General features: G+C 39.3%; 4 protein-coding genes across 10 annotated transcripts in view; 2 read left to right on the top strand and 2 right to left on the bottom strand.

Annotated features, from left to right (window-relative positions):
• Positions 1-205: 205 nt before the first annotated feature.
• On the bottom strand, positions 206-2,868 carry LOC104827569 (protein ENDOSPERM DEFECTIVE 1). Its single transcript, XM_010560757.1, has 6 exons — positions 1,755-2,868; positions 1,312-1,431; positions 1,013-1,129; positions 807-896; positions 601-708; positions 206-508 (listed from the first exon to the last, which is right to left on the bottom strand). The coding sequence occupies exons 1-6, from the start codon at positions 2,649-2,651 to the stop codon at positions 431-433; spliced, it is 1,410 nt and encodes a 469-aa protein (XP_010559059.1). The 5' UTR covers positions 2,652-2,868; the 3' UTR covers positions 206-430.
• A 2,630-nt stretch (positions 2,869-5,498) lies between these two features.
• On the bottom strand, positions 5,499-7,260 carry LOC104827568 (F-box/kelch-repeat protein SKIP20-like). The gene is given in 2 exon segments (XM_010560756.1): positions 5,499-6,479; positions 6,481-7,260. Coding segments are annotated over 2 exon segments (1,170 nt in total). The 5' UTR covers positions 6,864-7,260; the 3' UTR covers positions 5,499-5,692.
• A 3,111-nt stretch (positions 7,261-10,371) lies between these two features.
• Positions 10,372-12,886, top strand: LOC104827566 (myb family transcription factor PHL7-like). 6 transcript variants are annotated; one of them, XM_010560749.1, is made up of 8 exons: positions 10,372-10,541; positions 10,631-10,954; positions 11,143-11,287; positions 11,526-11,602; positions 11,731-11,773; positions 11,874-11,931; positions 12,031-12,094; positions 12,201-12,886. In XM_010560749.1, the coding sequence occupies exons 3-8, from the start codon at positions 11,158-11,160 to the stop codon at positions 12,720-12,722; spliced, it is 894 nt and encodes a 297-aa protein (XP_010559051.1). In that variant the 5' UTR covers positions 10,372-10,541; positions 10,631-10,954; positions 11,143-11,157; the 3' UTR covers positions 12,723-12,886. The 6 variants fall into 6 exon arrangements, with proteins under 6 accessions (XP_010559051.1, XP_019056212.1, XP_019056213.1 ...); XM_019200667.1 differs by having other exon boundaries at positions 11,100-11,287; XM_019200668.1 differs by lacking the exon at positions 10,372-10,541 and having other exon boundaries at positions 10,625-10,667; positions 10,849-10,954.
• A 58-nt stretch (positions 12,887-12,944) lies between these two features.
• Positions 12,945-14,786, top strand: part of LOC104827567 (MLO-like protein 15) — a 4,145-nt gene continuing 2,303 nt past the window's right edge. For both annotated transcript variants that reach the window (XM_010560754.2, XM_010560755.2), the window contains exons 1-5: positions 12,945-13,080; positions 13,604-13,782; positions 13,892-13,949; positions 14,095-14,333; positions 14,601-14,717. In XM_010560754.2, coding sequence (XP_010559056.2) covers positions 12,969-13,080; positions 13,604-13,782; positions 13,892-13,949; positions 14,095-14,333; positions 14,601-14,717 — 705 coding nt within the window. In that variant the 5' untranslated portion in view covers positions 12,945-12,968. The remainder of the gene's footprint in view (positions 13,081-13,603; positions 13,783-13,891; positions 13,950-14,094; positions 14,334-14,600; positions 14,718-14,786) is intronic.

Raw genomic sequence — 14,786 nt, 5'->3', positions numbered from 1 at the left:
CAGATTGTCCTCTTTTGGGCTGATGGGCTTTTCAAGTATATGGGCCTATTGTGGATTCTACTCGGACGAAAATTTTAAACCGGAAGATATTTTTGCTAAGACCGGTTTAGCTTGTTCCTTGTCCAATTGTATCTGTGATCGGTTAAAGTTATATAATTTGTATTTGTAATTTAGAAATCCCATACTCAAAAAAAAGGAAACGAAATAAAAATCAATCCTTCAAATCACTATTCTTATTCTACTGTTGTTTAGGAGATAGACGTGAAGTACAATGCTATGACAAAGTGAGAATCATGATAACAGCCACTCCCACTTATATATATATATATATATATATATACACAGTTTCAATGTGCTTAAGAATATGCTTCAATGGCTCCAAAAGATTTCATCAAGAATCAGTTTTGGTCATTACCTTCCACGCTTTGAGTTATGTTTTGTTGCAGCAGACTGCTATACTATTCATATTCTGCTGTATAAGCTCACTCCTTAAACTGCATTCTTCCATCTGCAGAAAAGACAGAAAGAGCATTTCAGTAAACTATGTGTATCTGTGTATGTATATATATAAACATATATATATATATATAGGCTTTGCACCTGTGATGCATGTGTCTTATGAAGTGCAGCTCCGCATTCTTCCATGGACGCTCTTTCTGCGGTTGTCACTCTTGCTAATTCCGACATCAAAGTCTTCATCTCTTCTGCCTGCAGCATTGCAGCAAAGAAGTTGTTCCTGTTATAACAATGTCTCTCTGCAACTGCAATAAAAAAAAAAACATTTTTATGTTACATTTTAAACCAACCTTTGGCATGAGACCACAGACATTTTGTGTAATGCCTTCCATCAGCGTCGTAGCCACTGCAAGTGCTTCTACTAGCTCTTCTGTACCGATCTGATTTCAATTCAACAAAGAAAGCTTTTTAGTGCTTTAGAGCGAGGTGTCGAGAGGAACTGCAAAGTTCTGTTCCGCGGGGGGAAAAAAAATCGATATGATGAACATATTATTACATTGACATTCCCGCTGAGAGGGAGCCGTAACGAAGCGTTCAACAAAGCTTCAGTCACTTCTGAGAGAGATGATGAATACTCTTCTGCAAGGGCAGACCATTCCTCCAAACACGGTGTCTGCAAAATTCCAACAATACAAAATGTTTAGAAACTATTGCCCTTTTAAAAATATAAGCAAAGGCAAGATGATGATTTCAAGTGTGTAACCACAGGCATATGATATGAAAGATGCATTTTTTCCCCATGTGTTCATGGACCAGAAAATATGTAAACCTAAGGTTATATGATATGAGGCTTACTTGAGATTCCACAATTGCTAGAAGTGCTTTGACTTTCAGCAATCTTTGAAGCTCTATGCGTTTCTTCTGTACAGAATCATATAATTCTGCATTCCTAAGACCAAAGGAATATAGCATTGAAAAAAAAAAAAAAAAAAAAAAAAGGATTGGTTAGGTCAAAAGGGATATTGTCTTCATCATCCAGCTTACACTAATGGGCGTCCCTCAGTTCACAGTTCGAAAATCCATCCTGCAATCGATCTAATCCAACCTAGATGGGCAAATCATTTTCACCAAAAGCTAAACTTAGATTGCATAATGTTTGCTACAAAGAAACAGTGTCCTCCATTGGCAGATTAAGAATGCTTAGAATGTAATGCAACACCTCTATCTCCACCGACAAACATAATGACAAATCGACAATGGGTGTTGACAGAGTATAGATTCAAGACACATACACCTACCTCGGCCTGTGTTTTCTGAGCTTGCATTTTGATGTCTGCCTTTGCATTGACAAACATCCACTGCATGTAACGGTTGTGTAGTAATTTCAGAGAATGAACTTCCTCCACCTGTCCTGAAACCTTCCTCGGCTTCTTGCTCTCCGCCTGCAGCTTTGAATTGGGAGGCACCGGAGGCAATGACAAGCCCACGCTGTTCTTCAGAGACAACGAAGTCCTTTCGCCCCCCTTAATGTCTCGGAAGAGAGATGAATCATCACAGCTTGATAATGGAGAAGTTAGAGATCTATACAGAGGCGATGCACTGGAATTGCTTAAGAACTTTGTGTGATTTCGACAGGATTTTGTCGGCAAAAGATCAGAGGGATCTGAAGAGGCTTTGGAATTTTCTCTGTCGCCGTCTTTCTCTTTAGAGGTGGATAAGGAAATACCGCTTGATTGCAGAAGCCTGGTCGCGGCAGAGGCCGTGGCCAGCCGCTGTTGGCTCAGCCGCGATCTGGAAGGTGGAACCACCGTTGGGGTTGGGGTGTCGAGACGCTGACTATTCTCCTTGAGCGGCTTCACTCCGTGTTGATGGGAGTGAAGCACCGGAAACGGCGAGTCGAGGCTACGCGCTGTCTCGGAGGGGCGGTTCTCGTCGCCGTCGCCCATCTTCAACTGCCGTCTCGGCCTCTGAGCCGAAATCGACCGCTGGTTATGGTGGTGCTTGGGAGAATTTGAAGTCAACAGGTGGAGATCTCCGGCGGAGGAAGAGGAAGATGAAGAGACCGGAGACATAAACCGCGAACTGACCTCCCTCACCCTCGGCCTCCGTGTTGAAGGGGGAGGAGCCGGCGGCGCTGCCGGAATCGCGGGTGTCGACGGTTGTTCTGTCATAGATCCGCCAGCTTTCGCCTCCATTTGAATCGAATTTCTTCAGAATCTCTTCCCGGATCTACGAAATGGCCGGAGAATCCAGGAGAGGCAAGTGGCCGGAGTTTCGTCAAATCTGTTAGGGGGTTCAAATCGGATCGAAGAGTATTTGGAACTTCACAGAGAGAGAGAGAGAGAGAGAGAGGGAAGAAGAAGAAGAAGGTCGAAGAAGCAGAGACAAGACGGGGGATTCAGAAAACTAGCCGTTTTGGTCAGAAAGCGCAACGGTCATGTCCCTGGAAACGGTAGGTTTTTCTAGCTTTTCTAATTAGGCAATTAATCTTAAATCAATTAATTAATTAACCAAAAACTGAAGCCCAGCCCATTAACGAGTGAATATGGGCTCGATCTTTAGGCCCATTACCCGTTGCGAATGTGCGAGGGATTCGGATTTGTAAACAGAGAAACCAATTTCCATATTCCACTTTCTGTGTCAAAGAGACATTTTTTTTTGTCTAAATGTCGAAGAGACTTGAAATGGACCAATCTCTTTCGCCATGGCTTCACTACGCCCACTCAAACTCTTATGGGTCATGCTCGATCGAGATGAGGAGGCAATTCAAAGCCTTAGATTGTGCGCACCCAAAGCACCAAAGTCATCCATCCAAGAAACTATGCCGACTTGTGACCCTTCCGCAGGATCAGCTTTAGCAGGACGAACATGCACTGCAAAGACGACGTCACAACGTGCGCCGAAGCTACATTTTCTGGACGAAACAATGCCGAGAGAGCTCCCAATTCTAACATTCACTTTGTATTATGTTTCAGACGACCTATCCAGTATCCAGACACGAGAAACTCGAGGACTTCTAGTTGATAACGGCTCCCAGACAATATACTCGTTTCCAAGAAGAAGCAACAATAGGAGACCCGGAATTAATGGTTTGATCAGCAAGCCAAAGATGAGTAACTAACAACTTTACACTGGATATTGTGGAACTACAAAGAAGTGAAACCTTAACGATTTCCGATCTCTTGCAAAGATGAACTAGTAACATCGACCGAATCATAGGCAAGGAAAAACGAGTCACATAACCCAAACAATGCATTTCTTTTGTAATGTTCCAGAAATTTGATCCACCTTGGCCTTTTGACTATCCAAAGTCTATGCACAGAATATTCTCTCTTTGTGTTCTTAGTGACTGACATCTCTGTACAATTGTAGGTTCCCTCAAATAAGTTCCTTTTTGGGGTTTGCGATAAACTTAAGTGAGTTCTTTTTTGCTTTGATCATGGAACTTGCAACCAAAGCGAGAGTTCATCACATTCTCATGTCTTTCATAAATTTACTTGGAAATCTTCACTCTCATGGTTGGAACTGTCGCCGGTAGCACATTCTTTGTGGCGTCCTTCTCCTCCATTGGCTGCGTGTGCATATGGAACAAGCTTTGTTATTTGACATGTTTTACTCTCTTCCAGGGTTGTGGTGGAGCTGATGAACATGTCAGAGCAGGATGAGTTTAATTATACCGAGGATATGATCAATAACGATTTCAGCAACTATTCTGCGTGGCACAATCATAGGCGGTAGGGTACGTACGTATCACGGGCGCGCAATCAAATGGGCAAAAAACAATTGGAGATCGTACAATTGGTGTAACTAGAACCCAGAAAAGTACAGAAGAGAAGACCCATGGTGGACAAAAACAACGAACGCTGAATCCTGAAGTCAAGAATCACTATGTCGGAGAAATGAGAAACACTATTGGGATCGCGACAATTGGAGATCGTACAGTTTGTTGTGGTGATTAAGCATGGACTGAGACCGGAGTGACCGGAGCTCCTCCGATGTCGGAGCTTTCCTGGGACCGCCGTGCATTTCTCCTCCGCTGTCAAGCGAAGACGAAAGCATTGGACGAGAGAGGGAGAGAGACAAATCTCAATCTCAGCCGTTGGATGAGAGCCGCGAGTGGAATCCCATCAGGGTTTTGAGCTTTTTTTATTTATTTTTTTTGCGCGACTTGATGATCTTCTATTCGGAATTATGGTTGGAATTTTACCCAATTTGGAGATTGTGCACGTTGAATCCAAAGTACCCTTCTATGCCTTTTTTGTGGTAACAGATCTGTAAGAATTCTAAGCCTGCTTTAATATTTTTTCCCCAAGGCTTTGAGGGATTTTTTTGCTGCTTTTTTCCTCAATGTTGAAATGAAACATCAATGAGATAAAAAAAAAAAAAAAAAAAAAAAAAAAAGAGGTTGGATCCTCAGAACAAGTAGATTCTGGCAGTGTATTGGCTCCATTCGAACAAGATTTTTCATCCAAAATATTTATGACATTTTTTTTGGTAAAAGATAAATATATAAATGAATAAATATTTACATTCTCTCAAAAGAGAAAACACCTGGAGTAGAACTCCATTTTACAGTCCAAAAGAAAATTTGGATTCTATATTCGTATTTGCAAAATCTCACAAAAAAAATAGCAACTACATCTAGTTATTGTCAATCTCGTATCACGTAATATCTCGCCCCCTATCATTCATAAAGTACCAGTATTGCAATACATGATTGTTCTCATGGGAGCCCAATTGTTTTTTTGTAAAGGTTTGTATAATATAGTTTTTTTAAAGTGTGAACTGAAAATTGGCAGTGTGATTTTTCGTTGAAATTTGAAATGTTTTTGACAGGCATTACTTGTAAACATCTGGTCTAATATCATTACTATCGAACATTTTTTATAATATTAAAGTTTATTATACCTTCAAGGTGAATGAAAGACATATTAGATATACAATAAGATTGATTAATAATTTTTTTAGTGATTCATATATTTTAAAGACATTATTATAAAATTAAATCGTTTTTATAAAATTGAATAAAAACTATTGGAATGGAGAAATAAATAATTAAAAAATGAAATATAAGAGAAATGTTACAAAATACAATTAAGGATTCCGCTTTCTCAATTCCAATCTTATATTTATCCGGAAAATCGGGGTTTCTTGAAAAGTTTCCGGGTGTTGTCTTTATCCCGTATCACGGGATCCACAAGACGACAAAAAAAATGCCACGCTGGCTTCCAATCTCTCACAGGCAGATTGAGGAATGAGAGAACGGAAGACTCGAAAACCCGAACGGCGTATCAACATGGCTCCATTTTCCTCCCTCCATCATCATCGTCGTCGTCGTCCCTTCCTCTTCGCATGCTCCTCCCCCCACCATCACCACCGCTCCATCTCCGCTTCCTTCTGCCAAACTTGCGGCGAATACTGACGTTGCCGCCATCGGAAGCTGGATCGTCTCCACCGCCAGCTTCCGTTTCTTCGAATCGTCCTCGGCTTCCCATCGAAGCTGACTCTCTCCAGCGAAGCACCATAGCCTCCGTTCACCCGGGACGGCGATTCGGCCTCTCGGACTTGTGTCGGGAAACGGCCAGGCGTTTTCGATTCTAGTCCAGGAATCCGAATCTGGATCGTAAACTTCGGCGTCGGATCGGAATTGGCCTTGAGTCTCCGTCCTGTAACCGCTCAGCACGCAAAACCCTGGATCCGCCGCCATGGCAAATCCATGGCATTCGTCCCTTTCTTCCTCCATGGGAGGAAGCGTCATCCACTCGTCCTTTTCCACATCGTACATCTCCGCCGATCTGAGGGCGTTCTTCTGGTCGTCGTGTCCTCCGGCGACGAACACCTTCGCCGGACCGGCCGCGGCGCAGGCGAAGAACGACCGAGCCACCGCCATCGACGCCCCTCGCCGCCACCTCCGGCCACTTCCCTCGCCGGCGAAGTCGAGGACAAACACGTCCCTCACAGGCTGCAGCGTCTCCGGGTCCCACCCGCCGATAAGCAGCACTTTTCCGGCGTGCCGAAGCGCAAATCGGCTGGGGGAGCGCGATTCGGTGCCACGTGTTCGCCGCCGCGTTGTACACGCTCAGCCCGTATCGGGGTGCGCCGCACACGCGCGGCTCCTGCCACTCGCCGGTCTCCGTTTTCTTCTCGTCCTCGTCGATCACCGGTTCCGGCGGCGGTGCCAGCGATCGAACGAGGCATAGAAGAGGCTCAGATTTGCCGCACCCCCGCCGCTCCCGGTAAAACGACGTGAGAGAGAGCAAGGTCCGCCATGAGTGGCAGACGGATTTCATGGCGGAGTGAAACCTGTAAGGAACCCTAACCAAGCACTCCATGGCCAAGTCATCTGGTAAACCGGGAATCAGATTCCGACACATCTGGAAATATCCTCCGCGAATTTCCCCTGTCATCTTCTTCTTCGCATCTCCTATCTATTTTCCTCTCTCGACGAAGATATATATAATCTGATCTACTAAATCATTGGTTTAGCTACAAAACCCAGAAATATTCAAAACAAAAATTGACGAGAGCTGTGTGATTTCAATGGATACACAGTTGAAGAGGTGGTCGAAAATATGCATATACATATATATATATATATATATATATATATATGTATATGGCCTCTGTGAAAAATCCCGCCAAAAACAAACTGCTTCCGCAAAATATTTACGCACCCTCCCCTCTTTTATTTTTTTTTTTTACGGATATTTAACGTTCGTGCAAATATCTACAACAAAATTATTGTAAAGGTCAAATATTTACATATTGTATTAAATAGTCCGCATAAAATTCAATAACCAATTCAGATTGTTCTCTCTTTTTTCTTTTGACGTGCAAATATCCGCACAAATTTCAGATTATTAATCACATGATTAAAGATAATACAGATAGTTTGTCTTGTCCCATGCATTTATTACCATAAAAAAACGGTCTAGTTGCACGAATTACCCATAAACGGTCTACTTGTCCCATTCATTTATTCGTGCGCATAATTTTTCTACAATTTAACCTATTATAAAAATTCGATACAAAAATAAATAGATATAATTTTTGTGAAATATAAGAAAAATTCATATAAAATCCAGAATGAAAATGATCAAAACTACTAGGTTTTATTCATATATATACAATGACATAAACTGTTTAACTGTGTATGCAGACTTCTGTTTTACAATGTGAAGAGAAAAGAAATGCTTTCTTCTTGACAAAATACACAAAACTGATTTCAAAATTAACCTTTACCAACAAAAAAAATCAAATAATTTAACAGTAAATTTTGAAACAATATAGTTTATGATGTTGGTCTATACAAGGACAATCAATAATATATGACGGAACAGCCTTACGTTATCTTCTTCCTATCAAGCACATGACACGTGTCCATGCACACTCAGATGTCCACAGGATGTATGTCTCCTTCCTTTCGCCTTGTAAAATAAAATAAATCTCATTTTTGTAGAAAATATCCGTATATAATATATGTAAAAAAATTCACAATAATATTATATATAGACTAGAAAGCGTGTATTAATTACTCGATGGCCCATTTCGTCCAATCCCTATCTTCTAACTTTATAATTTTTTTTATATATATATAAACTAACTTTATATTTTCCCTCTCTTCTATTTTAATTTTTTTTTCTTTGATTTTTTCGCCTACAGAGAATTATTAACGACCGACGAGAGAAAGGCATCAAGATTGCTTAAATATAAAGGAAACGATCATTGATTTTTATACTTTTTAGAGTCCATATATATATATATAATTAGATATAAAGAAGATCGTATTTAATAAATATATTGTAAGAGTATTCTAATCTTACAAAGAAATGGAACATAATACCGTTACCAAAAAATAGAACATAATACATATCATAATATTTATATATTCGGAACACTTTTTAATTTGACATTGTAGAGTTATCGAACGCCAACTTGTCAAGTATGTCTCTAAGATCATATAGCTAAACTGATAATAAATAATAAAAAAAAATTCTTTTTCCATTCAGATTCGAATCTTTAATTTGAGAAAAATATTGGGACAAACCTAAAAATAATCTTCAACTTTCACATTTACACACAAAAAAACCTTCTACTTAAAATTACTTATAAAAAACTATCAACTATTAATTTGGAAGAAAAAAACCCTAAACTATATAAATTGTTTAAAATCAGTTTTTCACTTTAAATTTGTTATAAAAAATTATCAACTATCAATTTAATAAAAACAATATCATCTATCTAAATTGTACTTAAAATTGAGTATATTTTATTATTATAAATGATAAAAAAAATTCTTTTTCAATTCCGATTCAAATCTTTAATTTGCGAAAAATATTTACATGAGTTTTTCTGATTTTTTTTTAAAAACATAGTGAATTTCTTGATTATAAATAAATTGTCAAAGTATATGGTCAAATCAAATGTGTGGCATCTCAAACATTTAATAAGAAACGGGAAACGGTTGCGATCCATTCATTCGGTCTTAAATACATGAGAAAACTTCATTCGATATATATTGTTATTTGGTCGCATATCTTATCAATCAATCTTGATATGTTTATTGATTATCATTAAAAAAAATAGGAAAATGCAAGAAAAATATGGAAATTCAATATATAAAACATGATTATGGATTCCATAAAATAACATGCAAATCCCATGCAGTCGTTACAAAACGAACAAAAGATACAAGTGATAGTAATCTGAAACGAGAGAGAGAGAGAGAGAGAGAGAGAGAGAGAGAGAGAGAGTTGTCTTCTAGAAGATTATCGACATCCTGTATTCATACTTCCTTTTTTTTTTTTTGGTGAATTCATGTGTTCATACCTAGTGGGCCGCATGCCTTATCTCCTCCCGTTGGGGCTTCTGTCGCTATCCTTCTAGAAGACCCTCGTTTATTTTATTTTTGTTCTCACAAAAAATACTATACATTTTTTTAGCAAAATCTTTTTTATATTCTTACCATCATTTCAAGAGAAAAATGTCACGGTATGATGACTAAATTAGCCATTTTTTTCTATGGAGATTTTTAATGATGATTTTTTTAAAAATAAATTATTTTTTCTTTTTTTTTTATCCCAAGGTTTACAAGAGTATATGCACATCAATTTCAGGTGGAAGCATCATTAAGAAATAAATAAATTCTTACGAAATTAGGATTCTTGTTTTGATTATGAACCCAAAAATGTATTTATTTGTGTTGAAAACGAGTTTTTATATCTTATGATATATAGATTGTGAAAAATAAACTAATTAACAAAATGTCATGGTCCAATATATCGAGCTACTTTTTTTTTTAATATTACAGATGATTTGATATATGTTTTTTTATGGATATTGTTCTGCCTAAAAAACAAAAGCTTATGAAATATAATGAAATGACTTAAATGGACCATCATTTACTAATCACTAGAATTATCAATGTATTTTGGCTTAACCATCATTTAATTACTCTTCCAAAATTCTTAATTACTTAAACCAAACAGTTAACAGTCTCAGATTTCGAGGTGAGTATATTATAAAATAAAAATTGATGAGAGAAGAAGTTAATAAAACTAGAAAATAATGAATGGAACAAAACGAAACACCAACGATATTGGGCTTGATATTGGGCCTGATCTTCCATATGGGCTCTTCTTAGGTACTTCTCCATGACAGGTTCCAAGTATTAGTTTTTAAAATAATATATTTTCTCATATTAAATTTAAATTTAGAATGGATGACCGTCCGTGTAACAATACAGAAAAAATAATTTGGTTTTCATGGTTATGGGGATAAAGTTATAAAACTATTTATTCAGTACCAAAATAAATTTTAGTTGGTGTATGTTATGAAAAGAATAATGTTAGTACATTAATTTAGGAATCACTAGCCAATCCATGGTTTATACTTTATACTATAGCCATGGCATGTATGTATGATTGCATGGTTTTGGCTCAATGTGACGCCGGGCGTACACAGATAGCACGTGTGATTCCTAGGGTTCCAATTTGTCGTCTTCATCTTCCTCCGTTGACTCCGCTGCTTGCTCCGCCTCTGCAATCCACCGCCGGAATTCAGGCACCCCTCTCTCTTCCCTTGTCGTCTGTCCACTCTCTCTGCCCATCCCTTTCTCTCTCTCTCTCTCCCCCCCCCTGTGCGTGACTCGCTCCTCTCTATTTTCTCGCGACAGGATAAAACGGGTCGGGAGTCATTGTTGCCAATTCGAGGTAATTATTCTACCTTCCTCTGCGCCATTTCAATTTTCTGGGTATGCCGACAGAGACATCGGAGCTCAAGATTTTCCCGAGTGCATTTCGTTTAGCGATGAGCGATCTGCTTTGTTCTCCAAAGCTGCTTCCTTAGCAGAAGCAGACTCATATTGTCCGTCTAGTTCTGTTTTGGTCTTAGATTGGCCGAGTTTGAGAATCTGTCGGATAGTTGCATGTGAGTTGGCAAGGGATTTCAGCACAGAAGCATCTTCAGATCTATGCATCTCGGATGATTTTATCTCTAGGTGTGTATTTTTCTATTTCATTCAACCCGTTACGTTACCTTTCACTCCTTTAATTTGTTAATTATATGGCGAAGAAATTGTCTTTCCTTGATCTATTCTTTCTGTCTTCATCATTGTATTTGCGCATGTATCCATCCCTTTACAGACGGGCAATGTTCTGAATGCTAATCTAGCTTGCCACCGTTTAGATCTAAGCCAGCCTGATGGAACCCATCAACGGGGGAAACAATGTCAATAGCAATCCTAGTCTTGCGTCCAAACAACGTTTGCGTTGGACACATGAGCTTCATGAACGGTTCGTCGATGCCGTAGCACAACTTGGTGGCCCTGATAGTGAGTTTCCATAAGTCTCAATCTTTCGAAATTCCTATTCTTTGCAAAAGTCGATATTTTTTCCCTTTTCCCTTTGCAATTCTTCGGTATTTTAACTCAAGAATCCCGACTAAAGCCTCGAGTTCGAACCTTTCAGTTGCACCTAAATATGTTGTTTGTCATTAGGAGTTTGGTTAGTATAAGGCATTGCTTGATTGGGATGCTGAATACGTTTCTTCTTTCCTTTCATTTTATAAAGGAGCTACACCTAAAGGCGTGCTCAGAGTAATGGGTGTACAAGGATTAACGATATATCATGTTAAGAGTCACTTACAGGTATGAGACATGTGTGGGTTTGGCCTCCTTGACTTTTCTCCATCTTTCTTGTTTCTCTTACCTGTATATGTGTCGTATTCATATGATATCTTCCCTTAATCTGCAAACGTGTTTCTTGGATGTCTCAGAAATACCGCTTGGCAAAGTATCTGCCAGATTCCTCATCTGAAGGTGAGGGAAAATTTGTGTTTCATTCATGTTGTCATTATGGTCCTGGAGTGAGTCATCCATTGGATCTGAAGTTGTTACGTTTTTTTAAAAATAATGGCAGGGAAAAGAACGGATAAGAAAGAATCTGTAGATACGCTCTCTGGTTTAGATGGTTCATCGTAAGCGAAACCTCATTGCTGAGTTCTTTTGTTATGCCACTGCAATGGTGTTTCAATTTAAAAGATGAGTGGGATGCTTATGTTTCAATTCAATTCCAGGCAGATAACTGAAGCTCTCAAGCTGCAGATGGAGGTTCAGAAACGGTTGCATGAGCAGCTAGAAGTGTGTTTGACCATTCTCCTTTCAGTAGATCTGTCGAAAAAGAGCGGATTGTATTTTCACCGGAGCGATATCATCATCTTTTGAGTTCCTTTGGTGCTTTTTTCAGGTACAAAGACAACTGCAACTACGGATAGAAGCACAGGGGAAGTACCTGAAGAAGATAATTGAAGAACAACAGCGAGTCAATGGAGTTCTGGGCGAAACCTCAGCTCCAGGGACAAGTGATAACTTCCCAGAGAGAGATAATAACAATGATCCTTCAACTCCTGCACCGACCTCCGAGTCTCCAATCCAAGATAAGTCGGGTAAGGAATGTGGGCAAGAGAAGAGTCTTTCACTTGACGAGTCTCTATCGTCGTACCGTGAGCCATTGACACCAGACTCAGGGTTCGATTATGGTTCTACCCGTGAGAGCCCTAGAGGTGAAGAGAGGTCATCGAAGAAGCCACGGGTCTCAGCGGATATGGTAATGGTGCCTCCGATACTGGAATCGGGTCTGAACTCTTCCTACCACGAGACAAACCCTGCATTTTTATTGAAAGGTCAGTTTGATCATCCATCTTCTGGTTCATTGGTCGGAGGAAGTGAAGATGGGCTGGACAAGGTTTCTTCTGGAGAGAATCTATGAGGTCTTGGTTCCTGTCCCTGTCCCTAAAAACCTCGAGAATTTTAGATACTGCAACATGTTGTAGCAATGGAGATGATGTTGTACTTATATTTGCTGAGATACTTGCTGTAAGATGTAAATGCAAGAACCCAAGGAGACAGAGTCCATGTTTCTTGTTCTTGATACGGTGCTTCCTTCCTTCCATAGTTGTTGAATCATTCAGAGAGGGATTTGATCAATCGGTTTTTGTAACAATGATCATCATCAATGGTCATCATCATCAATGGTCATCATCATCATCATCCATTGAAACCCAAGTGTGATCACGAAATACACGTGGAACGCGTCCAACCGAATCCACAGATGAACACTGCTCGAGGTATTTACCCTTACAAAATGATATCTACCGTTTACTGTTCCTGCAAACATGAAATTCGGTTGACTTGTGATTACTTGTATAAAAAGTTTACGCGGTACGATTAGCTTTTGAATGAACACTGTCTTTATCATTATTGTATTATCCGTTAGGTACAAACATCGTCAAACAATAATTTCGTAAATGCATGCGCCTTTTTATTACTTTGTCTATGATTGGTTTTTTTGGTTATATAACCGAAGAAGCTGAGTTGTGTCTGGAAATGGTCAAATATTATCTAAATATCCAACTAGTATTTGTCCATTTTTAAAAAAAAAAAAAAAAAAAAAAAAAAAACTCGTCTGTCTGTCGTGCAGACATATTCACACTTTTATATATTATAATAACCCATACATACGCAGTAATATATACACGCGCACACACATATATATATAAGCTGCACCAAGTGAGACCTGCATGGAGGTTTTTATATAAAGATACGACCGAGTTTTTTTCATTGCAATAAGAGATCTCTGATTTATTTCAGATTCCATTGCCAAGAATCTGAAAAAAAAAAGGAATAGAGAGAAGAAGTCACGACCGGAAACAATGGCGGAAGGAGGAACGAACTTGGAATACACACCGACGTGGGTTGTCGCCGTGGTCTGCTCAGTCATTGTCGCCATATCTTTCGCCGTCGAGCGTATCCTCCACCAAGCCGGAAAAGTATGTATCCGTCGATACAGATACGATCTTAATCATATACATGCTTGCGTACGTACGTATGTATATATAGTTTTGTACGTATGACAAAGTTATTGGTTATGATAAACAGAGATTCCAGAGGAAGAACCAGAAGCAGCTTTTCGGGGCACTGCAGAAAATCAAAGAAGGTGAGTTATTTTGAACATTTCCATTGAGTATACACAAATGGGTACAAATGGGTTCTTCTGTGTATATATATCTATATGTATATGCAATCGTTGATTACAAAAATCCATTTCTGACAAGGAATACATGAAACCGTGTGTGTGTCAGAGCTTATGCTTCTGGGTTTCATATCGCTGCTGCTGTCAGTGTTCCAAGGGAAGATTGAGAAGATTTGCATCTCGAAGGAACTAAGTACGAAGTTCTTGCCTTGCAAGAAACCCAAAGACGACAACTCCCTCAAAGACGCGTCCCATTTTCAGACCCTTTTCCTCTCTCAAGCTTCCCATCTCACCGGCCGTCATCTCCTCGCCGGAGATTCCGCCGCCGCCGGCTACTGCTCCGCCAAGGTCTCTATTCCCTTGCCTTTACCGTCCTCTTCCTAAAAAGATTACCGAGTGTTATCCAACCTGGATAGCTCAACCGGTGAAACGAAGATGTAAAGCGTCTATCCCATTCCGAATTCGAGGCTCTAAGTTGCAAAAAAAAAAAAAGATTACAGAGTGTTCTAATCAAGAACGTGCATAGGAATATAGGATTAAAAAAACACCCAAAATAATTGTTTTTTCATATTGTAGAATTGACTATTTGGACTTTTTTTTGGGTGCGAAATTCAGGGCAAGGCTCCATTAATGACACTTTCAGCTGTGCACGAACTTCATATATTCATCTTCGTGTTAGCTGTCTCGCACGTTGTCTTCTCCCTCTTGACCATTCTTTTCGGAACTATGAAAGTAAGTTTCTACTACAACCTAGTACAACATGTATCCTTTATATATATATATATATATATATATATATAT

The sequence above is a fragment of the Tarenaya hassleriana genome, unplaced genomic scaffold (assembly GCF_000463585.1).
Source record: "Tarenaya hassleriana unplaced genomic scaffold, ASM46358v1 Cleome52, whole genome shotgun sequence".
NCBI lineage: Eukaryota > Viridiplantae > Streptophyta > Magnoliopsida > Brassicales > Cleomaceae > Tarenaya > Tarenaya hassleriana.
This window is presented reverse-complemented; position numbering and strand designations above follow the sequence as displayed.

Excerpts from the sequence above, each read along its gene's own strand:
- LOC104827569 (XM_010560757.1), bottom strand. The coding sequence starts at position 2,651 with ATGGAGGCGAAAGCTGGCGGATCTATGACAGAACAACCGTCGACACCC. Across the intron at positions 1,432-1,754 it reads CTCAGAAAACACAGGCCGAG|TCAATGCTATATTCCTTTGG; the intron begins GTAGGTGTATGT and ends TTTTTTTTTTTT. Across the intron at positions 1,130-1,311 it reads TAGCAATTGTGGAATCTCAA|ACACCGTGTTTGGAGGAATG; the intron begins GTAAGCCTCATA and ends GGAATTTTGCAG.
- LOC104827566 (XM_010560749.1), top strand. The coding sequence starts at position 11,158 with ATGGAACCCATCAACGGGGGAAACAATGTCAATAGCAATCCTAGTCTT. Across the intron at positions 11,288-11,525 it reads ACAACTTGGTGGCCCTGATA|GAGCTACACCTAAAGGCGTG; the intron begins GTGAGTTTCCAT and ends CATTTTATAAAG. Across the intron at positions 12,095-12,200 it reads GGTTGCATGAGCAGCTAGAA|GTACAAAGACAACTGCAACT; the intron begins GTGTGTTTGACC and ends TGCTTTTTTCAG.